The sequence below is a fragment of the Ptychodera flava genome, chromosome 7 (genome assembly GCF_041260155.1).
Source record: "Ptychodera flava strain L36383 chromosome 7, AS_Pfla_20210202, whole genome shotgun sequence".
Taxonomy (NCBI): domain Eukaryota; kingdom Metazoa; phylum Hemichordata; class Enteropneusta; family Ptychoderidae; genus Ptychodera; species Ptychodera flava.
In genome coordinates this window covers 32,162,208-32,186,608 of record NC_091934.1, presented here as the reverse complement: position 1 = coordinate 32,186,608, position 24,401 = coordinate 32,162,208, and the positions used below count along the sequence as shown (strand labels likewise).

Genomic DNA, 24,401 nt, shown 5'->3' with positions numbered 1-24,401 from the left:
GCCCAGATACATCTTCGCTGGCCAAGGTCTCTTGTCTGGGCAGCTGGATGATTCCGAAGCAACGGACCCGCGCGAGCGGACGATGGCTCAGACACAGCGTTTAGCTTGTCAACTTAGTCTGTGCATGTGAATACTGCATTGTTGCTGTTCACAAGTGATACCGGCCCGGACCAGAATTCAGACGCAAACAACGACAGCGTATTTTACACTTACGGAAACTGCGTTGACAGACGCTGAGTTGACAAGCTAATAAATTTGTGTTTCTTAATGCCTTGGGGAGTAGAACAACGTGTAATCGACATACAAACCAAAAATAGTTAAAAAATCATCATAAGTTAAAGTTATGTCCCTTTAAATGACATTGCATTCATATGACCATAAAAATCGTTATAGCTCGGTCAAACTACACCGACGAACTGCCTGTAAAATATATATATATATATATATATATATATATATATATATATATATATATATATATATACATATATATGTATATTTATATACATATATAAGCGATATATATATATGTATATTTATATACATATATAAGCAGATAAATTCAATAAATAATTTGAAATGTTCAATAGAGAGAGCTTAATTTCGAGAGAGAGAGAGAGAGAGAGAGAGAGAGAGAGAGAGAGGCTTACCTCTGACAATATCACTCCTGGGGTTTACTTGGTATAGCTGTGTGTATTCGGGAACTGATATTTCGAAGGGGATCTTTTGCTTTTAAACAGTGTGGCCTCCCCTAATTTCAGTAATTATGGAGTGCATTTACAACCTACCAAAGATGGTCGTGAGCGACGACTTTTTCCACGGTCATGCTAATTAACAAAGCGCTTAGTTCGTAAAGTTTGGAGAAAAGCTCATTGCGGAAGTAGTTGAATATGGACAGTGTGAGGGTCAGTCCATGTTTGGGTGTCCCCGTGTATCCGGAAATGGCATGAGTATTAGTAAACGTCGCAAATTATACTTCGTTCAAAACTATTGTCCACTTCGAAACTTGTCATTATTTGCGGCCGTTCGTGTGTATGCGTCAGCACACCAGTATACTTTACCCATTTTAGGAAGCATACGGTTCACTTTTATTGATGTTTTATAGCTTTACCTTATGCTTGCCATGATACCGATATTATGCATTACACTTTCTTGTCACTGAAAAGTGGACAGCCTTCTCTGACATTGGGCGCGACATAAAATGAACTAGGTGATTTAATGCCTTGCTACATAACCAGTGTGAGGCTAAATCATGACGTCATATATATGACATGACTTTCTGACTGTTTACTGTTTTGACTGTTCTCGGTGATGTTGTATTGGTCTTTTAAACAGTAATTGTTGCAGTGATTGTTTTCAAGCATTTTCTGTGGTTGATAAATGACTTTTTGGGAGTCATCGTTCATTTAGGCGGCAGGGGATGTGGAAGAATTTGTTCCATGATCTGGAAAATTTGAGTACCCACTCCATCAGGCAAGAAATTTAGATAGATAGATAGATAGATAGATAGATAGATAGATACATAGATAGATAGATAGATAGATAGATAGATAGATAGATAGATAGATAGATAGATAGATAGATAGGTAGGTAGGTAGGAAGGTAGGTAGGTAGGTAGGTAGGTAGGTAGTATGTATGTATATATGTGACTGTGTATGTATGTCACACGTTCCTTCAGACCATGTTTTTGATATTTAGTATTAAAATTAAGCATTTTACCCCATCTGTCGGGAAGCGACTACCCGGATATTATTGTGAGTTTAAAATTACTTTGATAACGTTGAACTCACGCCAACATGCGGCTAACGTAACTAAGCAGGGGACAATACAGCACATGATATGGGATCGTGATTGACATAGGATGTGGATTTATGGGGAAGTGATACTTTTTTCATACATTTTCTTCGATATGACAGTTATTATGAACCTCTGAGGTTCTTGGAAGGAATGAATGGAAATACATGCTTCTTGAGCTTTATCATCTCATAACATTGTGTCACCTCATCCTGTTCTATAATCATCATTATCAGAATTTGAACGGAGAACATGATGTATTTTCGTAGTGCTTACGCACGAAACATCACCCTTTCCCAAATTTACTGCTTCTGCTGAATTCGATCTTTGTTGTTTTGTCACGTTTAAGTGAAGGGAATGGTCAATGAAGACATTATTTTAGTCGGGAATGCTGAAGAAACTCAAGAACCATTGAGAAACTTTCTGTTTACCTTGGAAATTTGGCATCACTGCACAAAATTACATCTCAACAGTTACAGAGATGAATGGAGCCTTTAGAAGCATTTTCCGGCACTCATGAAGTTAGTCCGTTTCCCTGCAAATTTAACCTCTTCAAATTGTTCAAACTTTTCAAGATCTCATCTGGTAGAGACATAATATTGTTGTGAGCAAGATTACTATTATTATTTAATGATGAAAATATAAATGTTTTGGCACACTATTTGAGGAAATGGAGAGTTGACTCTCTGAATGCGAAATTCATTTCAATAAAAGTGTAAAAATTACGAATCCGTGCCTTCTCTTCTGCTGTTTCATCTGTTTTTGGTGTACTCATGTTGTTTGTTGTTGATACGAAGGTCGAAAACAGTAAACTGTAGATGAACGTTGCCGGGGAGTGTCGTCAGAAGGTAAGTTTTCAAAAAACTGAGAAAAATGCATGATTTGAGAGCAATCACTGGCGTCTTCAAAGACCTGCCATCGCGATGTGATATGAACCCGACGTTGGATTTGAAATCTTTTGTTGATATCATACAGCGCCCGAAACTTGACCTCTGTACAGAGATTAAAAATTTTGGGTCTGAGCCTTCACACACTTCAACGACTCTGAGTTACAAATAACCACGTGACTAGCAATGTAAATGCCGGTGAAGACCGTCAAGTTCACAGTTTTTATTCGGCTTAGGTTTCATGTAGTCCTATCTGTCAGCGAGGGGTTCATTAACACTACCTCTGGCCATGCCACCACCCTTGTATCCCTTTTTCAAACCATAGTAGTCATACAAGCACATCGCTTAGCTCATATAGCCTCTACAGTTGATCATGGATTTTTGGCCTTGACTGCGCAGTCTCGAGCTCGTTAATTCACTCAGGCAAGACTGGTAAGCTTATTGAAACACACAGTCATCAACGGACTAAAGGAAGTTTTCAATGTTTTTTTTTTCATCATGAAAGAGGTGCAACGAAAAAGGAGAAAGCTGAGTCTGTCTCCAAAAACTCACTCTATCCATATTTCCCGGCATAATATCGAACCTTGATGATTATAGCGGTAGTTTCTAAAGCAAACGAAATATGAAAATCATGCCGCAGGTATAGACCGAGATCGAACTTCCACTTGTGAAGAACTTGATCGATATCCTTACAAAAGTAAAATAATTATCACAGGCGATTCGTGTATTTTGCCGTTTGCAAAATAAGATCACAATATCGACTTCTGGTTTCCTCACGAAATAACTGTATTCCTATGGAGATGAACGTGCTTGTTGACTCGACATCTCACAGACGAGAATAAGTTGAAGTGAATGATAAATAAAATACAGATAGCTTCTGCTTTAGGCATAGACACTCGCGTGACATGGACAATAACTCATAAGATAACTCAGTCTGTCTGTCTGTCTGTCTGTCTGTCTGTCTGTCTCTGCCTCCAGAATTGGAGACCTGGAATGATGAATGGTGAATGAACGATTATGAGCTAAAAGAAATGCACAGAGGTTTAAAAGTGTACAGAGCTAGGGAAAAAATAACCTCCAGCTAGTATAAGAGTGAAACCAGTTGACAACGTTAAATGTCAATTCGTTTAAAAAAACACGACAGAGGTAAATAAAACTGAACAAAGGCGCTCTCTCCCAAACAAGTTTATTGATTCAAGATCTGATGTTGAATGTCAAACAAGACAAAACAATGAATCAATTCTCACTGACATGTAATCAAGTCATACAAACTCATGCTTCACGCTGTCACCCAGAGACGAGGATCATTCGAATCTCTCTCTCTCTCTCTCTCTCTCTCTCTCTCTCTCTCTCTCTCTCATATATACAACCAACGTACAATTATGTAGTATTTTGTAGAGTTACCAAGCAGTTATCATCTACCAGAGCCCTATATCTTGGACTCAACAAACATAGCTGACATGTGTACAGAGTGAGCAGAACAAGCAGTATGATTCATAAAGATGTAAGTGGTTTTGTTTGTTTGTTTTTGGTTTGTTTTTGTGTTGTTGGTTTTTTTTTTGGGGGGGGGGTCTTTGAAAGCTCATATTCCGTTTTTCTGTTCTCGTACATGTGTGAAGATTAGTTTAAAAATCTTTGAATAGGAAATTAAAGCTTTTTCTTGGGCCAGCTAGCTATGTACTCTTTATTAACAACACGTCATTGACTCCCTAGGTTTCTAGAAAAGCAAAACGGGGTCATCGTCAAGTGATCTTTACTCCTGCTTGCTGTCTTGATTACTGTTTAGTTTCGAGAAGTTCGCATTGGACATAGCAAGTATTCTCAGTGTTTCCACCATATTGCATAACAGCTGCTTGAATTCGTTAAAAAGACAAATATAAGACCAGAATGCAACGCGACATACTTTGAAATACCAAGTAAGCTCAGTGATACATATTCATCAAAATAATGTGTTTGTTTAACGCAAAGATTTGAGTCGTCTATATAGAAATAACTTAATTACGAAGCGGGTCGCATCCTGTCACATGGTCAATATCAGAATTTAAGTCGGGGAACGTAGCAAGGGATGTCCTTCTTTACAGTGTTTCCGTTTTGAAGGGTCGCTCTTTTCCTAGTTTTCAGCACTTGCTGCTGAATTCGAAGCGTTCTACTTTAGAAAGTGTTGTCTCCCAAACTAAACGTCAAGTTGCAGTAAAACAAGAAAAGAAACTTTAAGACTATTGAGTACCTTTGAATTAGTGAACGGCATTTATTATCACTTCAACAAAATTACATTTGAACAATTACACTATATGGAACTGAGAGTGATAACAATATATATATACCTAGAAAATTTACACATCTGAACATCTTTCTGTCTTCATCGATATTCTTGATTCGGACGTCAAGACTTACTGCATTAAATCAAGTGACAATAATAAAATGTCATCTATCTTGTTTTGTACATGGTAAATCCAAAGTGTAATAACTTATTAGCAGCTCTTCATCCCCTCAATACCATAATAGACTATGCCTATAGTTGTCGCTTTTTTGAAGTCAGGAAAGGAGAGAATTGAGTGTAGCGCAAGAGGCGAAGATAATTAGTATTCATTTATGCAAATTGTATCAATAAGCGTTGCTTCAGTATTAACATTTTATGGTAATGATTCCTTATCTACGTGAAAGATTCATGAACCTAGATCTTACATTGTATATGAGTTTGACACAATAATTTCTACAGTTAGAAAATCGAACAGCCTTGTTAAAACTGCCAGTAAGTTGATATTACTAATTTCTGTGAGATAACATGCACCTAAAAACATTTTATAAAAATTACATTATTGCAGGAAAATTAAAGAATAAATATGAATCATTCGCTTTTTTCAGTTTTTCTCTAGAGCGTTTTGTACATTCTAAGTACACTGATACGCTGATATTTGCAATATCGTAACTTTTCCAATCACTGACGCCATTGTGTTGTAAATTTCTACTGATTGCTTTGTTAATTAAATACACAAATACGATGGAATGAAAACAAGAGTTTTTCCTTGACAACAACAAATGCAATGCTCTAACAGCAAATTTGCCAAAACATTTCACAAATAGATCAAAGCTGGACACACTTTATGTGGAAGATTATTATGTTACAAATATGAACAGAAAAACCTCAGCTTTTCGTGAACAATGTTAGCTGTAAAAATATAATTTGAACTCACACGGTGACATAACCTTGACATCATACGATACTGTACTGAACATTGATAAATCAGATATTTAAAAATATCTTTTTGATTGGCATAGTCAAAGTTTGTCCTTGCAAAACCTTATGAGGGCGATATCAAACCAAAGACCCTAAATTGCGAGCAAACAATGGTCAAGCTCAGAGTCATCTCAGCGGGTGTGCTGCTGCTAGTGCGCCCTCAACACAGTATGGCACGTTTCTCTCTTACTGCTTCTATCATCAGTTCTCCATTGCGAACACACCAAACCCGAAGACAATCTTTTTGGTTTTGTTGCCTTTTTAGTCAGCTCAAAAGATAAGTCATTACACGGGTGTTAAACGCTTAAGATAGGAACAACAATATTCATGAAATATAGAAGAAGTTATATATTTGTTGTAGGGTTGCTCGACAAACGTGAATGCTATTCTTTCGACGATTCATAATTAACTTGGTTCTGACATACGACCAAGTAAACGAATGAGAGTCGCCTTGCAACATACTAAACGTTAAACAACGTGGCTCTCACTTAAGTGACTTATTTGCTAGTCTTCTGTCCTTCTGGTAACATCAGGACTACTGTCGACTTCTCCTTAGTCTTTTCCTTATTCTTTTTGTTCACTTGCTTTGTAGATTTGCTCTGACTGCGGCAACAGCAAATCATACCGACACAGAACATAACGCAGATGAAGGCAGCTGCTGCAGCAGCGAGAATAGCACCAATCAGCCCTGGTATCACGAGACCCGTGTTGCCGTTGTCACCATCGCTATCATCATCTGTATCCGCTTTCGAAGTTGGCGCTGGTTTGCTGCCGCACGTAAGGCCATTCGATGTAATTTCGAGAACGGGTTTGTCCTTGAAGTGCGCCGGCGACGAACACGTCGTGCTCCTAGATTCAGGGGGGAGTCTGTTATAATTCTCATTGAGCCACAACCCCAGTTCCCTCAGTGTGCAGTCACACGACCACGGGTTGCCTTCTATGCGTAAATATGCTTGGTGGGTCGTTCCGTGAGTGGCGCCCCCTTTCCGCGCAAGAAACTGAGTGAAATCGTTTAGGACATTTTCAGATAATGATGTCAGTAGATTATCAGATATATCAAAATCGAGCAATTCACTTAGACCAGCGATAACATTTTCTGGGAAGGAGGAGATTTTGTTTCTACTGATGTTTAAGAAAGTCAAATTATCGAAACTTCGAAATGCATTTTCCGGCAGAAAAATAGAGTTTGACAACGAGGACAGCGCATTATCTGACAAATCGAGGTGTTTGAGATTCCCAGAGATTGGAAATATTGTATCCGGCAACGAAGTTAGTCCGTTTCCTTGCAAATCAAGCCTCTGCAAATTGTTCAGACTTCTGAAAATACCTCCTGGTAGCGATGTCATCTTGTTGCGTGCAAGGTTAAGCTGTTCCAAATCACCCAGACCGTGAAATGTTGTGACAGAAAGCGAGGTGGAGGACAGTTCGTTATCGTTTAAAATTAGGTGTTTGAGCTTTCCTAGGCCTCTGAAGATCCCTTCTGGCAAGGACGTTAACCTATTTTGACCAATATTCAAATATAACAGGTTATACGAATGGTTGAAAATACCTTCAGAAAGTGCTGTGAGTTCATTATCATGCATGTCAAGGTAAATCAGGTTGTCTGGAAACTTTTCTGCCGCGTACGTTACTTGAATTCCTTGCGAACAGGAGAAAATACTCTTCGGCAAGGACCATAAGCTATTGCTATGCAGGTCGATATGAGTTAAGTTTTGGAGACCACAAAATACATCCATCTGCAATGATGATATATTGTTGTTGTCCAGGCGCAGATCCCACAGTTCGCCCAGATCATCGAATGCGCCCTCAACGACCGCGTTTATCATGTTGTGGCTCAGAATCAGCTTCTGCAGCTCTGGTAAGTTGGACAGCCTTTCAACGTGATCTAACTGGTTCCACTCCAGAAATAAGGTAGTGGTGTCCGACGGAATGTTTGGTGGGATTTCGGATAACGACTCTCTGCGGCAGTTATACTCCGTGTTGGTCACGGTACAGGTCTCCTGGCGCATGTATGCTGTGGTGCGCCATGGCAGCGCCAACAGACTCAGCGTCGAAATAAATCCAGACGCGTATTTCCACATTTTTGATGAACTTTCTGGAAAAAATGGTAACCATTTATAAATATGTGTTACGGAATATAAAGCTCTGTTTTATATCTCGTAACAATGAACAATAATTACTTCTTTTGACTGGGAAAGGCCTACAAATTGGGCGGGAGTTTAACTTCGGTTAGTGGCAACCTAAAATGTTTGTGAAATGTAAAAGTTTGCAGTCATATTACAAGCAATGTCTGCGGCCATAGTAGGTTCAAGAAGATTCCTAATTCACTTTTACATTTCCTAGTACTGGTTCATAGAACTCAGTTGTCATTCATTCCGATTCCGCCAAGTCAATGGTTTTTCCTCCACAAAATCGTTGGCGCGGAGGAAGTCTGCCAGTGCGCTACAAAAATAAATGTTCCCGACCGACTACCCATGAGAGAGTTGACTGTATTTCTGAGAGATTCTGTTTGACTTTCCCTCCGTGTATGCCCCATGAAGTGAAAAAAAAGTGATCGCAAGAAGTGTTCGGAACATAAGACGGTCAACTTTTGTTTACAAGTGAAAACATCCCAAAACATAATTTTCAAAAAGCAAAAGTGGACAACACTGCATCACGTGGAGGGACTCACATCCGGTTTCTCTTGATCTTTGAGAGTGGGCAAAAACATAACTATACATCGCATGGAGGGGTACTTCAATCTCCTCCTCGACGGCAGGATTTAGTTTTCTCTCATCAGATCGCTGTCTGTGTCTCCGTGTATCTACGCAGAAACCTCGGCAATTTCTAGTGTCGCCAATTCAACTTTTTTGTGTCTGTGAGATGTCGAGTTGATAGGCCTACTCGTCTGTCCACATCAACATAGAATTCCTTTGTGACGCAGCGAGACATAGTCGGTATAATCACGTTTTAAAAACTGCAAAAGTGACAGATCATCCTTGATAATCGTTCTCATATCAAGAACTTCTTCATGAAAGTTTCATCTAAATTTGACGAAAGCGTGACTGTCACACTTCTTTGACGCCAACTTTAAAATCTACCAACTAACCATCACTCACTACGTGCATGATGCAACCAGTTCAAGCTCCTCTGGCCTCGTGAGGCGATACGTCGAGCGCCTCTCACTTTCTGTTGCTGAAGCACCGGGCAGCACAGCGTGGGTGTAACAGAGTTTGACCAGTACTAACTTTATGTTTTTGTGTTCGACACCTTTTCAAACAGTGTTTTCACGGTGAACAAGGCATTCATAAATTCGTTTACTCCATTGATATTATGATGAGAAACTGAAGACTGCTGTATTAAGAAGCTTGTATGAAATAGCGAACTCGAGACTGCAGTTAAAGTACATCAAACAATATTACTTAACTCGGCAGCTATACCTATAGGCTGGAGCCCGAGTGTTGAAACATAATATATATATATATATATATATATATATATATATATATATATATATATATATATATATATATATATATATATATATATATATATATATATATATATATACACTCACACATAATGTCTACGAACAAAAATAACATGAAGCTGAAGAACGGTCGTTACTTGAATTCATAATGTCGAGTTGATAGGCCTACTCGTCTGTCCACATCAACATAGAATTCCTTTGTGACGCAGCGAGACATAGTCGGTATAATCACGTTTTAAAAACTGCAAAAGTGGCAGATCATCCTTGATAATCGTTCTCATATCAAGAACTTCTTCATGAAAGTTTCATCTAAATTTGACGAAAGCGTGACTGTCACACTTCTTTGACGCCAACTTTAAAATCTACCAACTAACCATCACTCACTACGTGCATGATGCAACCAGTTCAAGCTCCTCTGGCCTCGTGAGGCGATACGTCGAGCGCCTCTCACTTTCTGTTGCTGAAGCACCGGGCAGCACAGCGTGGGTGTAACAGAGTTTGACCAGTATTAACTTTATGTTTTTGTGTTCGACACCTTTTCAAACAGTGTTTTCACGGTCCTGGTATCGGTAGACTGGAAGATCCGTCGCTCGAGGGCGTCCTCGAGCGACGGATCTCTCAGTTTAGTCTTCTGGTTATTTGTAAGCAAAGTGTGTGAAAACTCTGACCAAAAGTTGCTTGACAGAGTTTGCTCTCTGACCCAGTACGATTGCAACAAAAGATTCCAAATCCAGTATCGGGTTCTTATCATATAGCAATGGCAGATCTTCCAAGACGCTGATGATCGCTCTCTAATCATGCGCTGTTTCTCGGGTTTGTGAAATTCTTTTATGACGAATATTCGAAGTTTACTGTTTGGTCTTAGTATCGACAACTAACAACACGACTCATCCAAAACAAATCAAACAGCTCAAAAGAAGGCAAGGGTCAACCGTTCAATTCCTCAAACACTTTGCCTGAACATTATTGGTATTTTTATCAAAGCATTTTAAAGTCAAAATATTTTACACCTCTTCACACAACAACGATGAATAGTCTGCACTCAGATGACGTAATTTTTTTTAGAGAGAGAGAGAGAGAGAGAGAGAGAGAGAGAGAGAGAGAGAGAGAGAGAGAGAGAGAGCGAGTGAAGTAGCAGTAGTAAGAAGTTATAATAATCTTACCTTTGTCAATATGATTCTCTGCTGATAACTCGGTGCGTGTTCTTGAACTGATATTTCGAAGGGGGTTCTCTGCTTTTAAGCAGTGCGAGGTCCTTTGTTTTTAGTAATAGTGTAATACTGTTCATAATAAAGACTTGATAAACCTCAAAATTTAACCATAGATGGTTATATAAAACGGTTTTCTCACAAGCTTTGCCAACTAATACATCGTTAAGTTCAAGTTGGAGAAATGCCAAAAAGTGGAAGTCGCTGGCTATTTCGGGAGTGGGGGGGGGGGGATGGGAAGATAAGCCTATTTCTGGATGTACCGGTGTTATGCGGAAATGGCATGAGTAAACATCACACACTGTAATCGAAAGTGCTGCCTGGTTATTATTGCCGTGGATTGACTGGCAACATCACTCTCATGCCGTTCTGAAATTGCCATTGAACTCACTGCTTGCTTTAAAGAACCATAACCCCCTTAATAGAGGACGCCAAAAATGTTAAGATCCCCACACCAATACTTTAGATGTTTTTGATGACAGTATCAATATTTTTTGTGTACTTTGTTTACAGTTATACAAATGAGAAGTATTTGGCGCGTCGTCGCAGTCTGTGACATACAGTTAAGAGCAATTTATTCAAAGTCTCGAAGTAAATTCAATTCCGACGATAACAATGGCCACTAGCGGTCTATGTGTATAGACCTAGTATTGACTATAACTTCAGCGGAAGAGAGAGAGCTTTTCCCAAAGACAACTGCGCTTCTTTATACCGTCACTGCTCGGAAGATTAAAAAAAGGGTTTTCATGGATTGAACTGCTATGCGAAAGCCCGACCCATTAGGAAGCAACAAGGCACAAGCGGCGGGTTGACTCGGACGGTTATGGTCGTGAACACATGACGTAGGTATCATTGGGCAGACAAGAAAAATGACGAGGAACTCTTGAGGTCTACTTTTTAAAAAGTCGCATTTAGAGTGAACCATTTGATATCGGGGGGAGGGGGGGGGTTCTTGGAAGATATGGGGAAAAATATTCCGAGAGCATGTCCATTAAAAAAATATATATAGCAAGCATGGAGAAAAAAAATAATGCACCAAAGTTGAGTTATCTCCAGTCATTAATTTTCGATTTTGCCCGCCCTTCGGATGCCTCCTTTCACGTAACATCTGATTTCATTGTATTTTTTCAGAACACTCTTTGGCCAGGCTGTGAGTAATGTTGAATAATCAAAGTTTACTCTTTGTTTTGCCTGATACTTACTTTTTCAATTTATTAGCAGGATATACTGAATTGAAGACAACCATGAACATCACTGTTCCTTTCCTAAACTGCGAGTTGTACACACAATGTGCGCATGTCATCAGACATCGAAACGGGAAGGTAAGCAGCAACGGGCTGTAAGGTACATGCACTGTACCATAGTGAACCTTTCCCCCACATTTCCTCAGCTGATTTCCTGTACATGGGTCCAACCACACTATTGAAAACAAGGGATTGTGCTAAAATCTTGTGGTACCAGGATTAGTAACAAGGGACAGAGCAGTAACTTTGACAATTCACCAGTATTTCTTATGTTACAATTTCGTCACTTTGGGATGAGCTATCAAAATGCAGTCAAACCCAACATTTGATAATTGATATACACTTTGCCATCTGTCCGTATGTTTTTGTCTCTTGTCTTTCATCAGTTTGAAGTGTTCAAGGTGTTTAATGTAGGATACCACTGCATCTTCTTTTCTTGTGAAGCTTGTAATGCATACAAAAAGTCACACTCATTCAAACTGCAACAACAACCGCGAATGCAACAACAAAATTTGTCCGAAATCCAGGCAGTGGTGTCCGATGTCGCCCGCGTGCACCTATATCACATGTAACAAACCTAACATCGCGATCAGCGCTATTTGAAGTCGGCTTTAAAAAGTAGTTGATACACCGAATTCAGAGTAAAGAGCCTTTAAAGTTACGGCTAATGGAGCATTTAACTCGACAGGAACAGTGCTCAGGACTAGTATAAGGCCTATTTGACACGTAAAAAGGACGATTTGTAGGCCTACTCAAAGCTGTTATGATTTAGGCCTATTCAGCTACCCACTCTTCTTTATTGTAAACTTTGTAATTGAATGAAACTGAGACAACCACATACTTTGTTATATCCAGTAAATTTTGCAGTTTAAAATTTGAAATTTTCAGGTTTTATAAGAACACCGTTTTGTTCTACTCCAACATTTTGAAACTCATAGTGTACAGGTTGTCATAACAACTATGACTATTAGTTTTTTCTCGTAATAAATGGCTAATAAATAGAATTTATTAACAAAATTAATCTATTCTCAAAAACATACTCTAGCTAATGCGGTTATAATGAAAGCATAAGGACGTCCAAAGAAACATGCGAACCATGTTCCAAAATAATTGAATGAAATTTAATTTCAAAGTAATTGAATGGGTAAATCCTCAGAATGTGGCATTGTTTTCATAAAAACCGCCAGGTAAACAACATTGCTATCTCGTGTATACTGATTGACGTGTTGAAAAGCTGAGCACTTGTAGGAAAGTAACAAAAAAGTTATCAGACTTTGCCAGATTGGGAAAAAATTCCAAATAGAGCTTGAGGAGGAAAAATAAGCTTAATGCTCACTAACCAAACTTACGAGCTCCCCCGATGGTCCACCCCACAGTTACCCTTTAATTCAGGGAGATCATAGAGGTAGGATGAAACCCTACCTCCACGCGGAGATTATGTGGCTTTACGAAAAATTTCAGGTATTAAGGCTTATCTTATAGACGTAGAGGCGAGATTTCGCTATACGCCTACCTCTTTGCGTACAGAGACGCGCGCATTTTTTGTTCGGTACACAGTTGTCATTTCCATTCTCAATTTATTCAAAAAACTTTGCATCGTATTTACATATCATACCACACACTCTGATGTGCTAGAGTGAGTAGTGTGTGTCGAGTATAATATGAAGGTCAATGTCATATGGGGGCTGCCGTCCGCAAATACGGCTTCTCTCGCCTAGTCAGCCTAGTCATACCATTACCAAAGTCATGTTTATATGGTGTTGATTGCAATCGATTGTCGAAATCGGCGCGGTGTTACGTCTGAATCCATTAACTGCAAAATAGAGATCGTCTAGTCCTTCCAGCTTGATTAGGTTTGCGTAGAATAGTCGCCCTATAAGCTTATAGGGTCCCTGCCCGAGTGAACAGCGTGGCTTGCGTGAGTCGCCGCCAGCAGAAGCATGCATTGACATAGGTATTCCCCCAGCAAAAGTGGGAATCTGAAAAGAATTTGATTCATAAGCTGGCTTTTTGGTCACTTATCTTGCTATCCCAGCTTGATTCTAATCTAGTCATAGCTCTCGGATCCGACATTCATGTTCGAGTAACCGACCAGTCCTGTAGACTAACGCTCATTTTATTTGATGGAAGATGCAACGATGAAAGCTGTTATATCTTTGTTCTACATATAAATTAAATAGACATTTTAAGTAATAAAACATTTTGTACATAATGAAACCTGAAATTTATATCCGAAGTATAATAGTAATCTGAAAAAGTATCCGAAATCAGTGCCGAAGCCGTCTATGGCACGATAACTCAGTCAACGTGTAACTTTAGGGGGTTTTGACTTTTTGAACTTCATAAATGTCGTCTGTGTAACGACTCGGTGCATGAGAAACGCGAACGAGATAGAGGTAATAGCAATGGTTAGCGGGAGGAGGCACAGAAACTGGTGGCAGACGATACTGTTCATTGGAATTCTCGTGTGTGTCGGTTATGGCGTTTACTTATTCAACGATGTCAACCGAAAATTGAAAGCTGCAGAGGCCAGGGCGGCACAGTATCAACAACAGCAGGAATCCCTCACCGCACAGTTACAAGGTAAGTCACAAATACTTTGCCAGAAATCCACAGAAAGACATCTTCTTCGTCATAACCTCCTTTTATCACAGAAATAGCGTTGACACAATCCCTGTTGTAGTAGGGCCTGGATTTTTAAAGAGCTTATGGTGCCAATGGCCATATGCAAAGATACGCGTGTAAACTGTAAACAAAAGCATATCGCACCCTAGAATACAATTTTCAAGAGCGTAAATGTAGCATTTTATCCCCCCAACATTTTTGTCACCTTGAGTTTTATAGACCCCTACACCAGGACACTCTGCCTCTTACGAGTCATACGAATTGCTACTGTGTAAAAATTAGTTCCCTTCCGGTTGTCATTTGTCATAGAACTGTCTGGGAGGTACTACTGGGGGCTATTTACGTGTACAGACAGCGCTGGCGATCCACCCTCCATACTAGCCCTGCGTATCATGCAGTGTGTTCCCGACGTTATACGGCTAGGGAGGCCGTATAACGCCGGGGACAATAAGCATCGTACGCAGGGCTACCTCTACAAGTGATGATTTAAGAACAGTGATCAGGAGTAGACAAGTCTCTTAAACCACAGTCCCTCCATCCACCGGTGGGTGGAAGGACTAGATTGTGCCTAAACATTTGTTATTCGACAAAGCACTTTGTTCCATATTTCTGCGTATATTTAAGGCTGAGTATCAGCTAGCTTCTCTTTCCCGGGGTCCCATAATTCCATTGCCATGGCAGCCATCTGCACACTTTATGTTTTTTGGGCAGTGTTGAATTTGAAAGGACAGTCTTATCAATTGATTGTATACTGTTCTACATCCCTCCGTGTATACACAATATTCCAGGATTTTGAGGGATACATGTGAAGTGCAATAACATATTCACCCATGCGATATAAATGTGTATTTCATGCTGTATGAACAGTTACCTCGCAATGTACAATATACCAGATATACCCTAGCAGCTAAAGGAACATCAGAAATGTGCACCATGAAGGTGGTAATGACATCAGACTGCTGTAATACATTCAACCATGGACTTACCACAAACCTGGAACTCAAATGGACTATGGTACAAATAAAACCATGTGCAAAAACGTACACAGAAATAATGCATATTTCCATACGTGTTTGCATATGTGGGTTTGTTTACACTGCTAACATAATGTCTGTTGGGTGTGTTGAGTCTTTAACACTGCAAATCCGTTTGATTCTGGAGTAGAACCATTATCAGCATAGAGCTACTGCTGGACCCAAAATGCAATGAATTTTGTATGTTGTCCTGATGTTTAGCTTATCCACGGTCCTTAACAATGAATTTCAAACTATATTCCTGAGCATGGAGCAATCCTTAACATTGAGATTTCAGGTGAGCTGAAATATTAATATCATTAATATCGACCTGAAATTGCTTTTCTTGAAAAGCAGGTGTCTAAAACCGATTTGACTAGAACCTCTCGAAGGTGAATGCCTAAATCTATCAAACTCGGGTAGCAGTATTTCTCATCAGGTCATCAATGTTTTTGTTGTGAACAGCCGGTTATATTACATTTTCTGACTTTGTTATGTGTTATGTAATGATGCAATGGTTATTGATGTAACAATATGTGTGCATACATGGTTGTCAGGGAATTCAGACAGTAGTACGGTTTCACTTTTTGGGAGGGGGGAGATGCCAGTGTTACACTGGAACATGTGTATACCGTTAGCTTGAAGGATTGCAAAATGTTGAATCGTTATTTTGATGTGCAAACTGAAATATTGTAATTTAAATGGCATCGACCATATGTCACGATAAGAGTACAAAGATACATGCACATAACCAAAACAAATTGTGTCTGAACTTGTCCTTGATTGGTATAAAGCACAGAGAAACAAAAACAAAAGAACAGCCTTTACATACATTATTTATAAAGTGTTATTGTTTGTGTATGAATTGAGAGCCAGACACGATACACTAGTATTATTGCCAAATCATACTTGCATACACCATGCACACATCAGTTGCATTCAATTGGCACTGTCCTTGATTGTAACATTTCTATACATTATATTTTGATGCTATTAAATAGTCAATAAATATGTTGGTCCTGAAATTACGGGTTGATTGTACAAAAGGTGAGAAAAAGAGGAAGTTGCCGGGCCCAGCCCTCGATCAGAATCCAGTGTTTGATGTCCATTTGAACACACGCCAAAGGGTATTTTTATTCTGATTGATGCTTCTCTGTGAATCGTGGATTTTACATTAAGCAAGGCACATACCACTACACAGTAACAGGCATTATTCTAAGGTCATCTGGAACACATCTGTATTAACCCTTTGAGCGCTGTAATTTTCTCCCGCCAAAATTTTAGTGCAACATTTTTACCGATTTTTATGAATTTTTCTGTAATTTTTTTGATAATTTTGGACCAAATGGTCATTAAATTTCATTGGCTACAGTTTTTTCTCAAAATTTTGGTGAAAATCTGAGAAAAATGGACAGGCATTTATTTTATAGAGGGGAAAAAACAGATTCGGGCTATCAAAGAGCTAGTTCTCTACAGCTGATATAAGATGAGTGCCTGTGATGAATATTCAATCTTTGAAACTTAAAATTCAATGGGTTGTCAAAATTAAAACGTAACCTCTCTGAGAAATCTATATGTTTTTGTCAATTTTGCCAAATTCGTCAATCAAGTACATGTAAATCATTGATATTTAATTAATATCACGTTTAAAGATAACAATACAATTAAAAGAAGTACCATTTAAATTTTATCAACTACTAAATTATAGTGTAGAATTTTAATGATAATCTTTGGACAAGAGAGCAGAAAAGAAATATGAAATCTGCTAATTTTTTACCACGTTGAAATAAATGTTGATAAGGAGCAAGTGCCATACTCACTTCCAAAATGCACTAGTGAGGGCTCAAATCAGAAAGCACTTGTGACAGTAATTGGTGAAGTATATATTTGTCAACCACTGATAACAACTGGCTGATACATTAGGTCTTGTGAAATTTTCCATCATTATCAAAGTTGATTGTTGACTTGCTTATAATGGTGAACAGTGAAGGTGATGGTTCACTCTCAGTGTTCTCCCAAGGATTTTCAATAAGGGTGGTGGCTAATTTGCATAACAATAATTGTAATTGTTATGGTAATGATTTCTGTTGTTTAACAAAAATTAAAAGAGTGCCAGCCACCACTCTATAATTGGGAGAACACTGAGTCTGGAGGATGACCAAGCTTTTGGCTTTCTTTCACCTAAATTCAGCTTGCAAATTACAGGTATAAAACTATAATTAGCCATTAGAGAAAGCATAAGTATCAACGGATGCCAGAGCAGCAAGTTTTATTTATTTATTTTCTTATGATCAGCCAGTCCCACATGTCTTTGTAGGCTTCAACAAACTGACTGAATAACAAGTTTATCTTTGTGAAAAGAGCATTTCAAAATGGCATCAGTGGCAGAGCTGTTTATTTGCTTCACAGAGCACACTTCACTCCAACTTCCAAGCAGAATAGATGCTTCAGTAGAGAGCAATTTAAACCATGTGTACTGTATTTCCATCAAATTTATGATCGTTAAGACTTGTAATGAGCTAAACAGATGACCAAAGAGAAAGTGGATGCTGTCGTTTTATTGAGCTATGAAAGTTAATAAGTGGTTTTGACCCCAGTCCTTGAGGTCACCAAAACAGACATTCCACAAGCAAGCTTATTTGTATTTATATAGACATGTTTATTGTTATATGAGCCTATCTGCCCATCACAGAAAATTTTGTCCCCAACAAGCAAAATAGTCGTGAGCATCAATAAATCAGTTCAGTGATGAGAAATATTATCGAAGTATTCTTCAATTTATATGCATTTTATATAATTTTGTTTTATTTATAAATATTTTGTGTAGCTTTATCAAAGCATTGAAATCTTTACTATTGATGTGTTTTGTCTTTTAGAGTAACACCAATACTAGGAATTTGTCACATTTTACTGACTAGTTAGTAAAGAAAGGGTGCCTTTGTGATGTTGTGTGACTTCTTTTCACTGTTTCATCATCATTTGCTAGTGTAGAGGTCCAACTTCACAATTAAAACCAGTAGGACTGGGTCAAACCAAAGTGATGTTCATGGGTGTGTGTGTGTGGTATAGTAGGGGAGATGTGATCATGTTTTCAATCAACCAGTTTTACTTTACTAGTGATGTGTTCACTGAACAGCTCTTGCTAGATAACTGCATTATACAAACAAAAAGAATTATTGCTTTACACAATGGGTATAAATTATCATTTTGTGATGGCTATACATACATGTAATGAAGCTTGCTACTGTGCATTGATCATGCCAAATTGATGAAAAAAACTAACAGTATTTTAGGGATACTGGTATTGGATGGCATGATAAATCTTTTAGTTCTGAATATATAAGCACGTTTGTCAGGTGGACTCATGTAAATTAAGCCACAGTAGAAAGTATGGATTCATTCTGAAACTAACGAGCGTGTGGCATGCCACAGTGCTTTAATTAAAGTGACTGAACATGAAGCAATAATTGCAAAATGAAGCATTATTGACTTTTTGCATGAAAATAAAATGCTTAAAAAATGTCACAAAAAGGCAATGCCGGTTTAATTTTAAAAATTGGTTTTAATTTGTGAATGAGATGCATGTCAAGGGTTACATGCCAAAATAACAGTTTAAACCATTTGAGTGCTATATTTTTTCCCACCAAAATTTTAGTGTAATATTTTACCAACTTTTTTAGAATTTTAAATTTTTTTTATTATTTTGGACCAAATGGCCATAACTTTTAATTGGCTATGGTTTTTGATGGAAATTTTGGGAAAAATCTGGAATATAATTGTCTGCATTACAGTTTATTAATATAAGGCAAAAAAAACTGACTTTGACACTCAGAAAGGTTTAAAATTTCTGAAAAGAGTCGTGTACATGTAGGTGTGTGCTAATATAATTTCTTTGATTATGGAAGCTCAGTGTTGTGTAGTCATAGACCTGGGTTTAGCGTGTCACTCACTGAAGTTTGATTGATCCCCTTGCTGTACAAAGCACACTGATGATGAATATATAGTAATTTGAATTATTTATATCTTATGAAGTGTTCTGAAATGCATGTACATACAGACTGCATACATGTACATGTAGTCCATATTGACAATTAAAAGTGTGATGATAAATATATAGTGGAGTTAAAGTCCATGAAAATATAAAATTAATGCTGTAGGTTTTAAAACATTCTGAAAATGATTGAAAAGTTGACTTTAATTTTGGAGATAATTTGATCTCTTCCAGAACAAGACTTGGATCGAATGTATATTTGAATTTCAGAATTGTGTTTGTACATGTATGTAGGACGACAACATTATGCTGACAACAGTGGAAGTACTATCGGCTATACTGTATTGTGCAATTAATATTTATAGAAGTATTGTATATACAGTGTATATATTATCTTTGTTTAGAATTAATCTTTGACAGCAAGATATATGAAGCACCTCCAAATGATTGATTGTCAATGGCTAGTTCGAGTGATATATGTTTGTCTACTGGCACGAATTGCACTGTAGCATGATGCCGATTAATATATGCTGTGTTTTGCCAACTTGTATATTTAGCATCCACTTTCCACCAGTAACATATGGCAACATGAAAAATGATGAACACATGGCAGTACATATATATGTGGTACACACTGATATTCCTGATTCTGTCAGGTCAACAAGTTCCAAAGTGAGTTCAAATCCTGTCTTTTATCGGAGTCTAACCTGACATCAGTCACTTTGAAAGTGTTTGACTTCAAAACAGGCCAATATTTTCCATATAGGTAAAGCTACAAGATGAGTGTGTGGTTGCACACACTGCAATTGCAATGAGCTGGACCAATGTTGATTCAAATTATCAGTTAAAAAAACCATGAAAATTCACGGTCTTTTATTTAAAAAATTTGCATTCAAGCTTCTTTCAGAGGTAGTAACAGATATTTATTCATGGTGAAAACGGAATGTCCAATATTGATATCATTGTGCAAACAGTGTACTTTACAGGAAAAATTGAAAGCAAATAACTAATGTACCAGTATACCATTATCAAAGCTACAAAGAATGTATTCATTTTTACAACGTTACTACACTCAGACAGAACGATTTTTGTCACGATGCTGGTACATGTACATACCACAAGGTTGTTCAACTCACAGATGTGTTACATGCACCCATCAAGGATGATCATTTATCTTCCATTTCCTGACTTTTTGTCCAACAGAGTCAATTCAAGTGAGGTGGACCAATCCACTTTGCGATGAGGGTGGGGGTGGGGGGGTTAAACCGGATGAAATGTTGTGTATATTGATAGTGTACCGTAAGTGGGAGCCACATGTTAGATCCATGCAGACTGATAGAGTAACTAAAGACACAATCTGTTACAACAAAAAATGATGAAACCAGACTGAGTTTGAGATATGTACAGAGGAAGTAGCCACAGCAATCATATAATTCATTCTTGTTTTCCAGAGTGACGTTTGGCATAGAAATACAGCTTTAAAAATTACCATGTGAATCTTTGCCACCACATTAGTCTATTCGAATAAAGCTATCAAAGAATTTTAGATTACTGACCAGGAAAAATTTAATTTGCCAATTTATTTTTTTTAAAAACACTGAACAGAATTCTACAACAACAAACTTACACCTGGTTGAGTACAGTTTCTTGTCAGCTTGACCAGTGTTCACTTTTGCTTTACATGTACGTAGGTCTGTCTGTGTTCATGTGAATTCTTTCTCTACTCGTTCAGGATTTCACAAACAGATTCACTCACTGATACAAGGTATTATGTTCATAATATATTCATGTGCAACAAACAGAATTCAATAAAAACGATGATAAAGGCTTATGTGAGAAAAGTACACCTGTTTCCTGAAGGTTTCTGAACGTGATGATTTCTCTTTGTACGTCCTGTATATCACGTAAACAAAAACCCTTCCATATATATACTAGATCATTTATGTTTGTAATGTGTTCATGTATAATAAAGACAATTCTACATAAATTATCACAAGGTCTGCCTACGGAAATGTAATACAGTAGATGCCATGTAATAGTTCTAAAATAAACTAATTCTGATGTACGATGAATATGCATACCATCACACCATCATATATATTTTTTACCTGTCTTAGTCAAACATCTAAAAAAGTATTTGATGTACATTTAGAACGAAGCATTGCATGACAGTGTATTCGTGACCATACATGTAAGAAGTGACAGAAGGCTATAACTGTATACATTAATCATCAAAACACAATTGTCATGTGACCTCAGTATTCATTATGGAATTGTCTTACTGCATGTTTCCTGCCAGCGCTTACATTGCAGTGTTTTGTGATGTTTTATGAAACCTTTTAACTCAAACTTTGTGTGTTTTTGTGATAGACATTATGTGTGTGTGCGCTAGGGCTTCATGAACCCTACAGTGTGTGGAGGTGACTTAGAAGAATTATAACAACTTTAATCGCTTGGTTATTGAACCACTCTTTTTAAGAGTGGGGATTTAACTGAGCGGTTTTGACTCAGATGTCTTTGCTAGGTGACTGGGTACCACATACATTAGGAGTGCAAATCCCATCAAGAATTTGCTGACTATACGGTAATCAGGGCAGGTTGATTTAAACTAGCTACATGTAGATTAAATTACCCTTGACTGTACATGTGTATAATCTATTTTAACTGCCTTGACCATGTGAAGACCCCAGAAACATATCCTTTTCCTGCCATACAGACATGTATCATTTCCCCATCTGCTGAGTCAGTACTAAAAAGCGTTATTTAGCCACATTTTGTACATATTTTCACCTACATGTACAAATGTACTTGGCGTGGTATGCTGTAACAAGTCTAGTCATTAAAAAAACATGTTTACAGTATACCTCTTCATGTTTTTCAAATGTTCAATACTTTGGTTAGCATACAACACAATGGACATGTTATGCCTCTCTGGTATGAGCCAACTTGACCTGACGGTGACATGTGAACTTGGCAGGGTTAAGGGATGTGTGTGCACACAGACATACTCAGTAAACTTGTGAGTTGCTAATACTGAATCAAGGTCACTCTTAGATTTGGGGAGATAGGTAAATTGTGAGAAACCTGGTAACATTTCTGTTGTCCTCCAATTTAAGTGGATCGCGTGGTAACGAACCCCAGTGAAATTTGCCACGGTATCAAGCTCAGCTAAAACACAGTACTCGAACATTATAATGCAGCAGTCAATGTCAACTCCCACCTCTGGGCATAGTGGGAGGTTTGGAAATTAGTCTTATGAAATTTGTCAAATGCTCCCCCCCCCCCTTCCTTGGACAAGACAATGTGGAAAATCCCCACCTAAAACAAGTAAATCCTACATTTCCCCCAGCCCAATGGGTGGGGCATTCACAAATACTACACTTGTTCATGAAAGTGACTGGGGGATCAATATGAGGCAATTGCCCCACCCCCTCAGGCATAGTTTCATGGCAAACTTGGTCTAATCCCCAACATTTGTCCAGTATCGCCCGAGGTGGTGTCCCTCGGGGATTACATGTACATTGACTGCTGCATGATATCTACCAACTTGGTCAGAGTGATGGTGATATTGTATGTCACAGCAGCAGTCTGTGTCACTGAGATGTTTTTCCTTGATTTTAGCACTGATTTGAAATGATTTGATCTGTAAAGGTGATTTATAACTTGAAAGTATCAGTGTGCATGTGCAAAAATGTAGTGTGTCAACAGTGTAAATCAATATGATGAACTTCTTGGAATGGAAGTGTATTTGCGCTTGTGAAACATATTACAATCATTGTTGTCATGGTTACATATACAAATACTGCACATGTTAGAATATATACATTTTTATGCAGTTTTGTATTGGTGCTTTGATAGTCAAGCTTATCATACATGTTACATGTATGTTGATAATATTTGAAGTAATTTACTAAAGTCTTAAGGGTGCATCGTTTCCAGCATACCATATATTCTGCTTTGGCTATCTTTTCCAAGTTTATAATATGAAAAAAATGCACTGATAACAGTACATACATTTAGCACTCTGTTAGTACAGGATCATGTGTAGCTAATGAATGTATTAACCCTTTGAATGCCAAAGTTAATTTTTGTGGCCTTTACAAGTGTAATGTAGACAATTTTTTTTGAGTTCAAGGCAAACTTTTTCCTGACTTTCCCCAAATTTTGATCAACAATGGTAGCCAATGAAAATTTATTGCTATTTGGTCTAAAATTATCAAAAAAGTTGCAGAGAAATTCATAAAAATTGGTAAACTGTTACAAGATTATTTGGATTCAAAAATTACAACACAATAGCATTACAGTACAGGAAAGATAAATTGTTAGGATTGATATTACAGTAGGAGTAATTGATACTTTTTGTACAGCAAATGTGCATGTAACTGGAAATAAGATCACCAATATAGTATTCACTTAGCTTGAAATCTACAGTAAACCATAAATCTAGTACCTAGTGTTTACAATAAAACATGTAAATGAGAAGCCACGTGGCAAAATGACTAGCACAGCAGCCAGTCCTCTGAGATGATAAATAGTCTTTCTCAAAGAAAGTTAAGTACATGCACTTTATTCCCTTTCCCTACTTACATGAGAATTTCTCTGTAAGACTACTGTTTTTAGTATAATCACTCTTGCTTATTTACAACATTCATTATGATGTAAATGTACATGTATGGTTTGACAACAACGTCGCAAGTTGTCATGGCTTACTCACTATTGGCTGACATACAGTAGCAGACCTGATACATGTAAATAGCAACAGTGTGTCATATTACACACTAGTGTGTACCAGTGTTGAATGTCCTTGGACCAACATGTATTTTTGGTGATAACTTTCATTCCTTGAATAACCTGCTGTCTTCCTTCCTGTTAAAATGTATATTTCCAGCAATGTATTGGTACCCGTCGTGTCGTGACAGCAGAAAAGAAACT

At 37.9% G+C, this 24,401-nt stretch overlaps 2 protein-coding genes across 5 annotated transcripts in view; one reads left to right on the top strand and one right to left on the bottom strand.

Moving 5' to 3' along the window:
- Positions 1-6,416: 6,416 nt before the first annotated feature.
- On the bottom strand, positions 6,417-10,678 carry LOC139136448 (carboxypeptidase N subunit 2-like). Its single transcript, XM_070704173.1, has 2 exons — positions 10,552-10,678; positions 6,417-8,014 (listed from the first exon to the last, which is right to left on the bottom strand). Exon 2 carries the CDS (start codon positions 7,998-8,000, stop codon positions 6,417-6,419), a length of 1,584 nt encoding a protein of 527 aa, XP_070560274.1. The 5' UTR covers positions 8,001-8,014; positions 10,552-10,678.
- A 3,431-nt stretch (positions 10,679-14,109) lies between these two features.
- The window catches only part of LOC139137293 (Golgi integral membrane protein 4-like), a 73,364-nt gene continuing 63,072 nt past the window's right edge, over positions 14,110-24,401 (top strand). For 2 of the 4 annotated variants that reach the window (XM_070705309.1, XM_070705306.1), the window contains exon 1: positions 14,110-14,423. In XM_070705309.1, the coding sequence (XP_070561410.1) occupies positions 14,213-14,423 (211 nt within the window). In that variant the 5' untranslated portion in view covers positions 14,110-14,212. The remainder of the gene's footprint in view (positions 14,424-24,401) is intronic. The other 2 variants (XM_070705308.1, XM_070705307.1) reach the window with 1 other exon arrangement.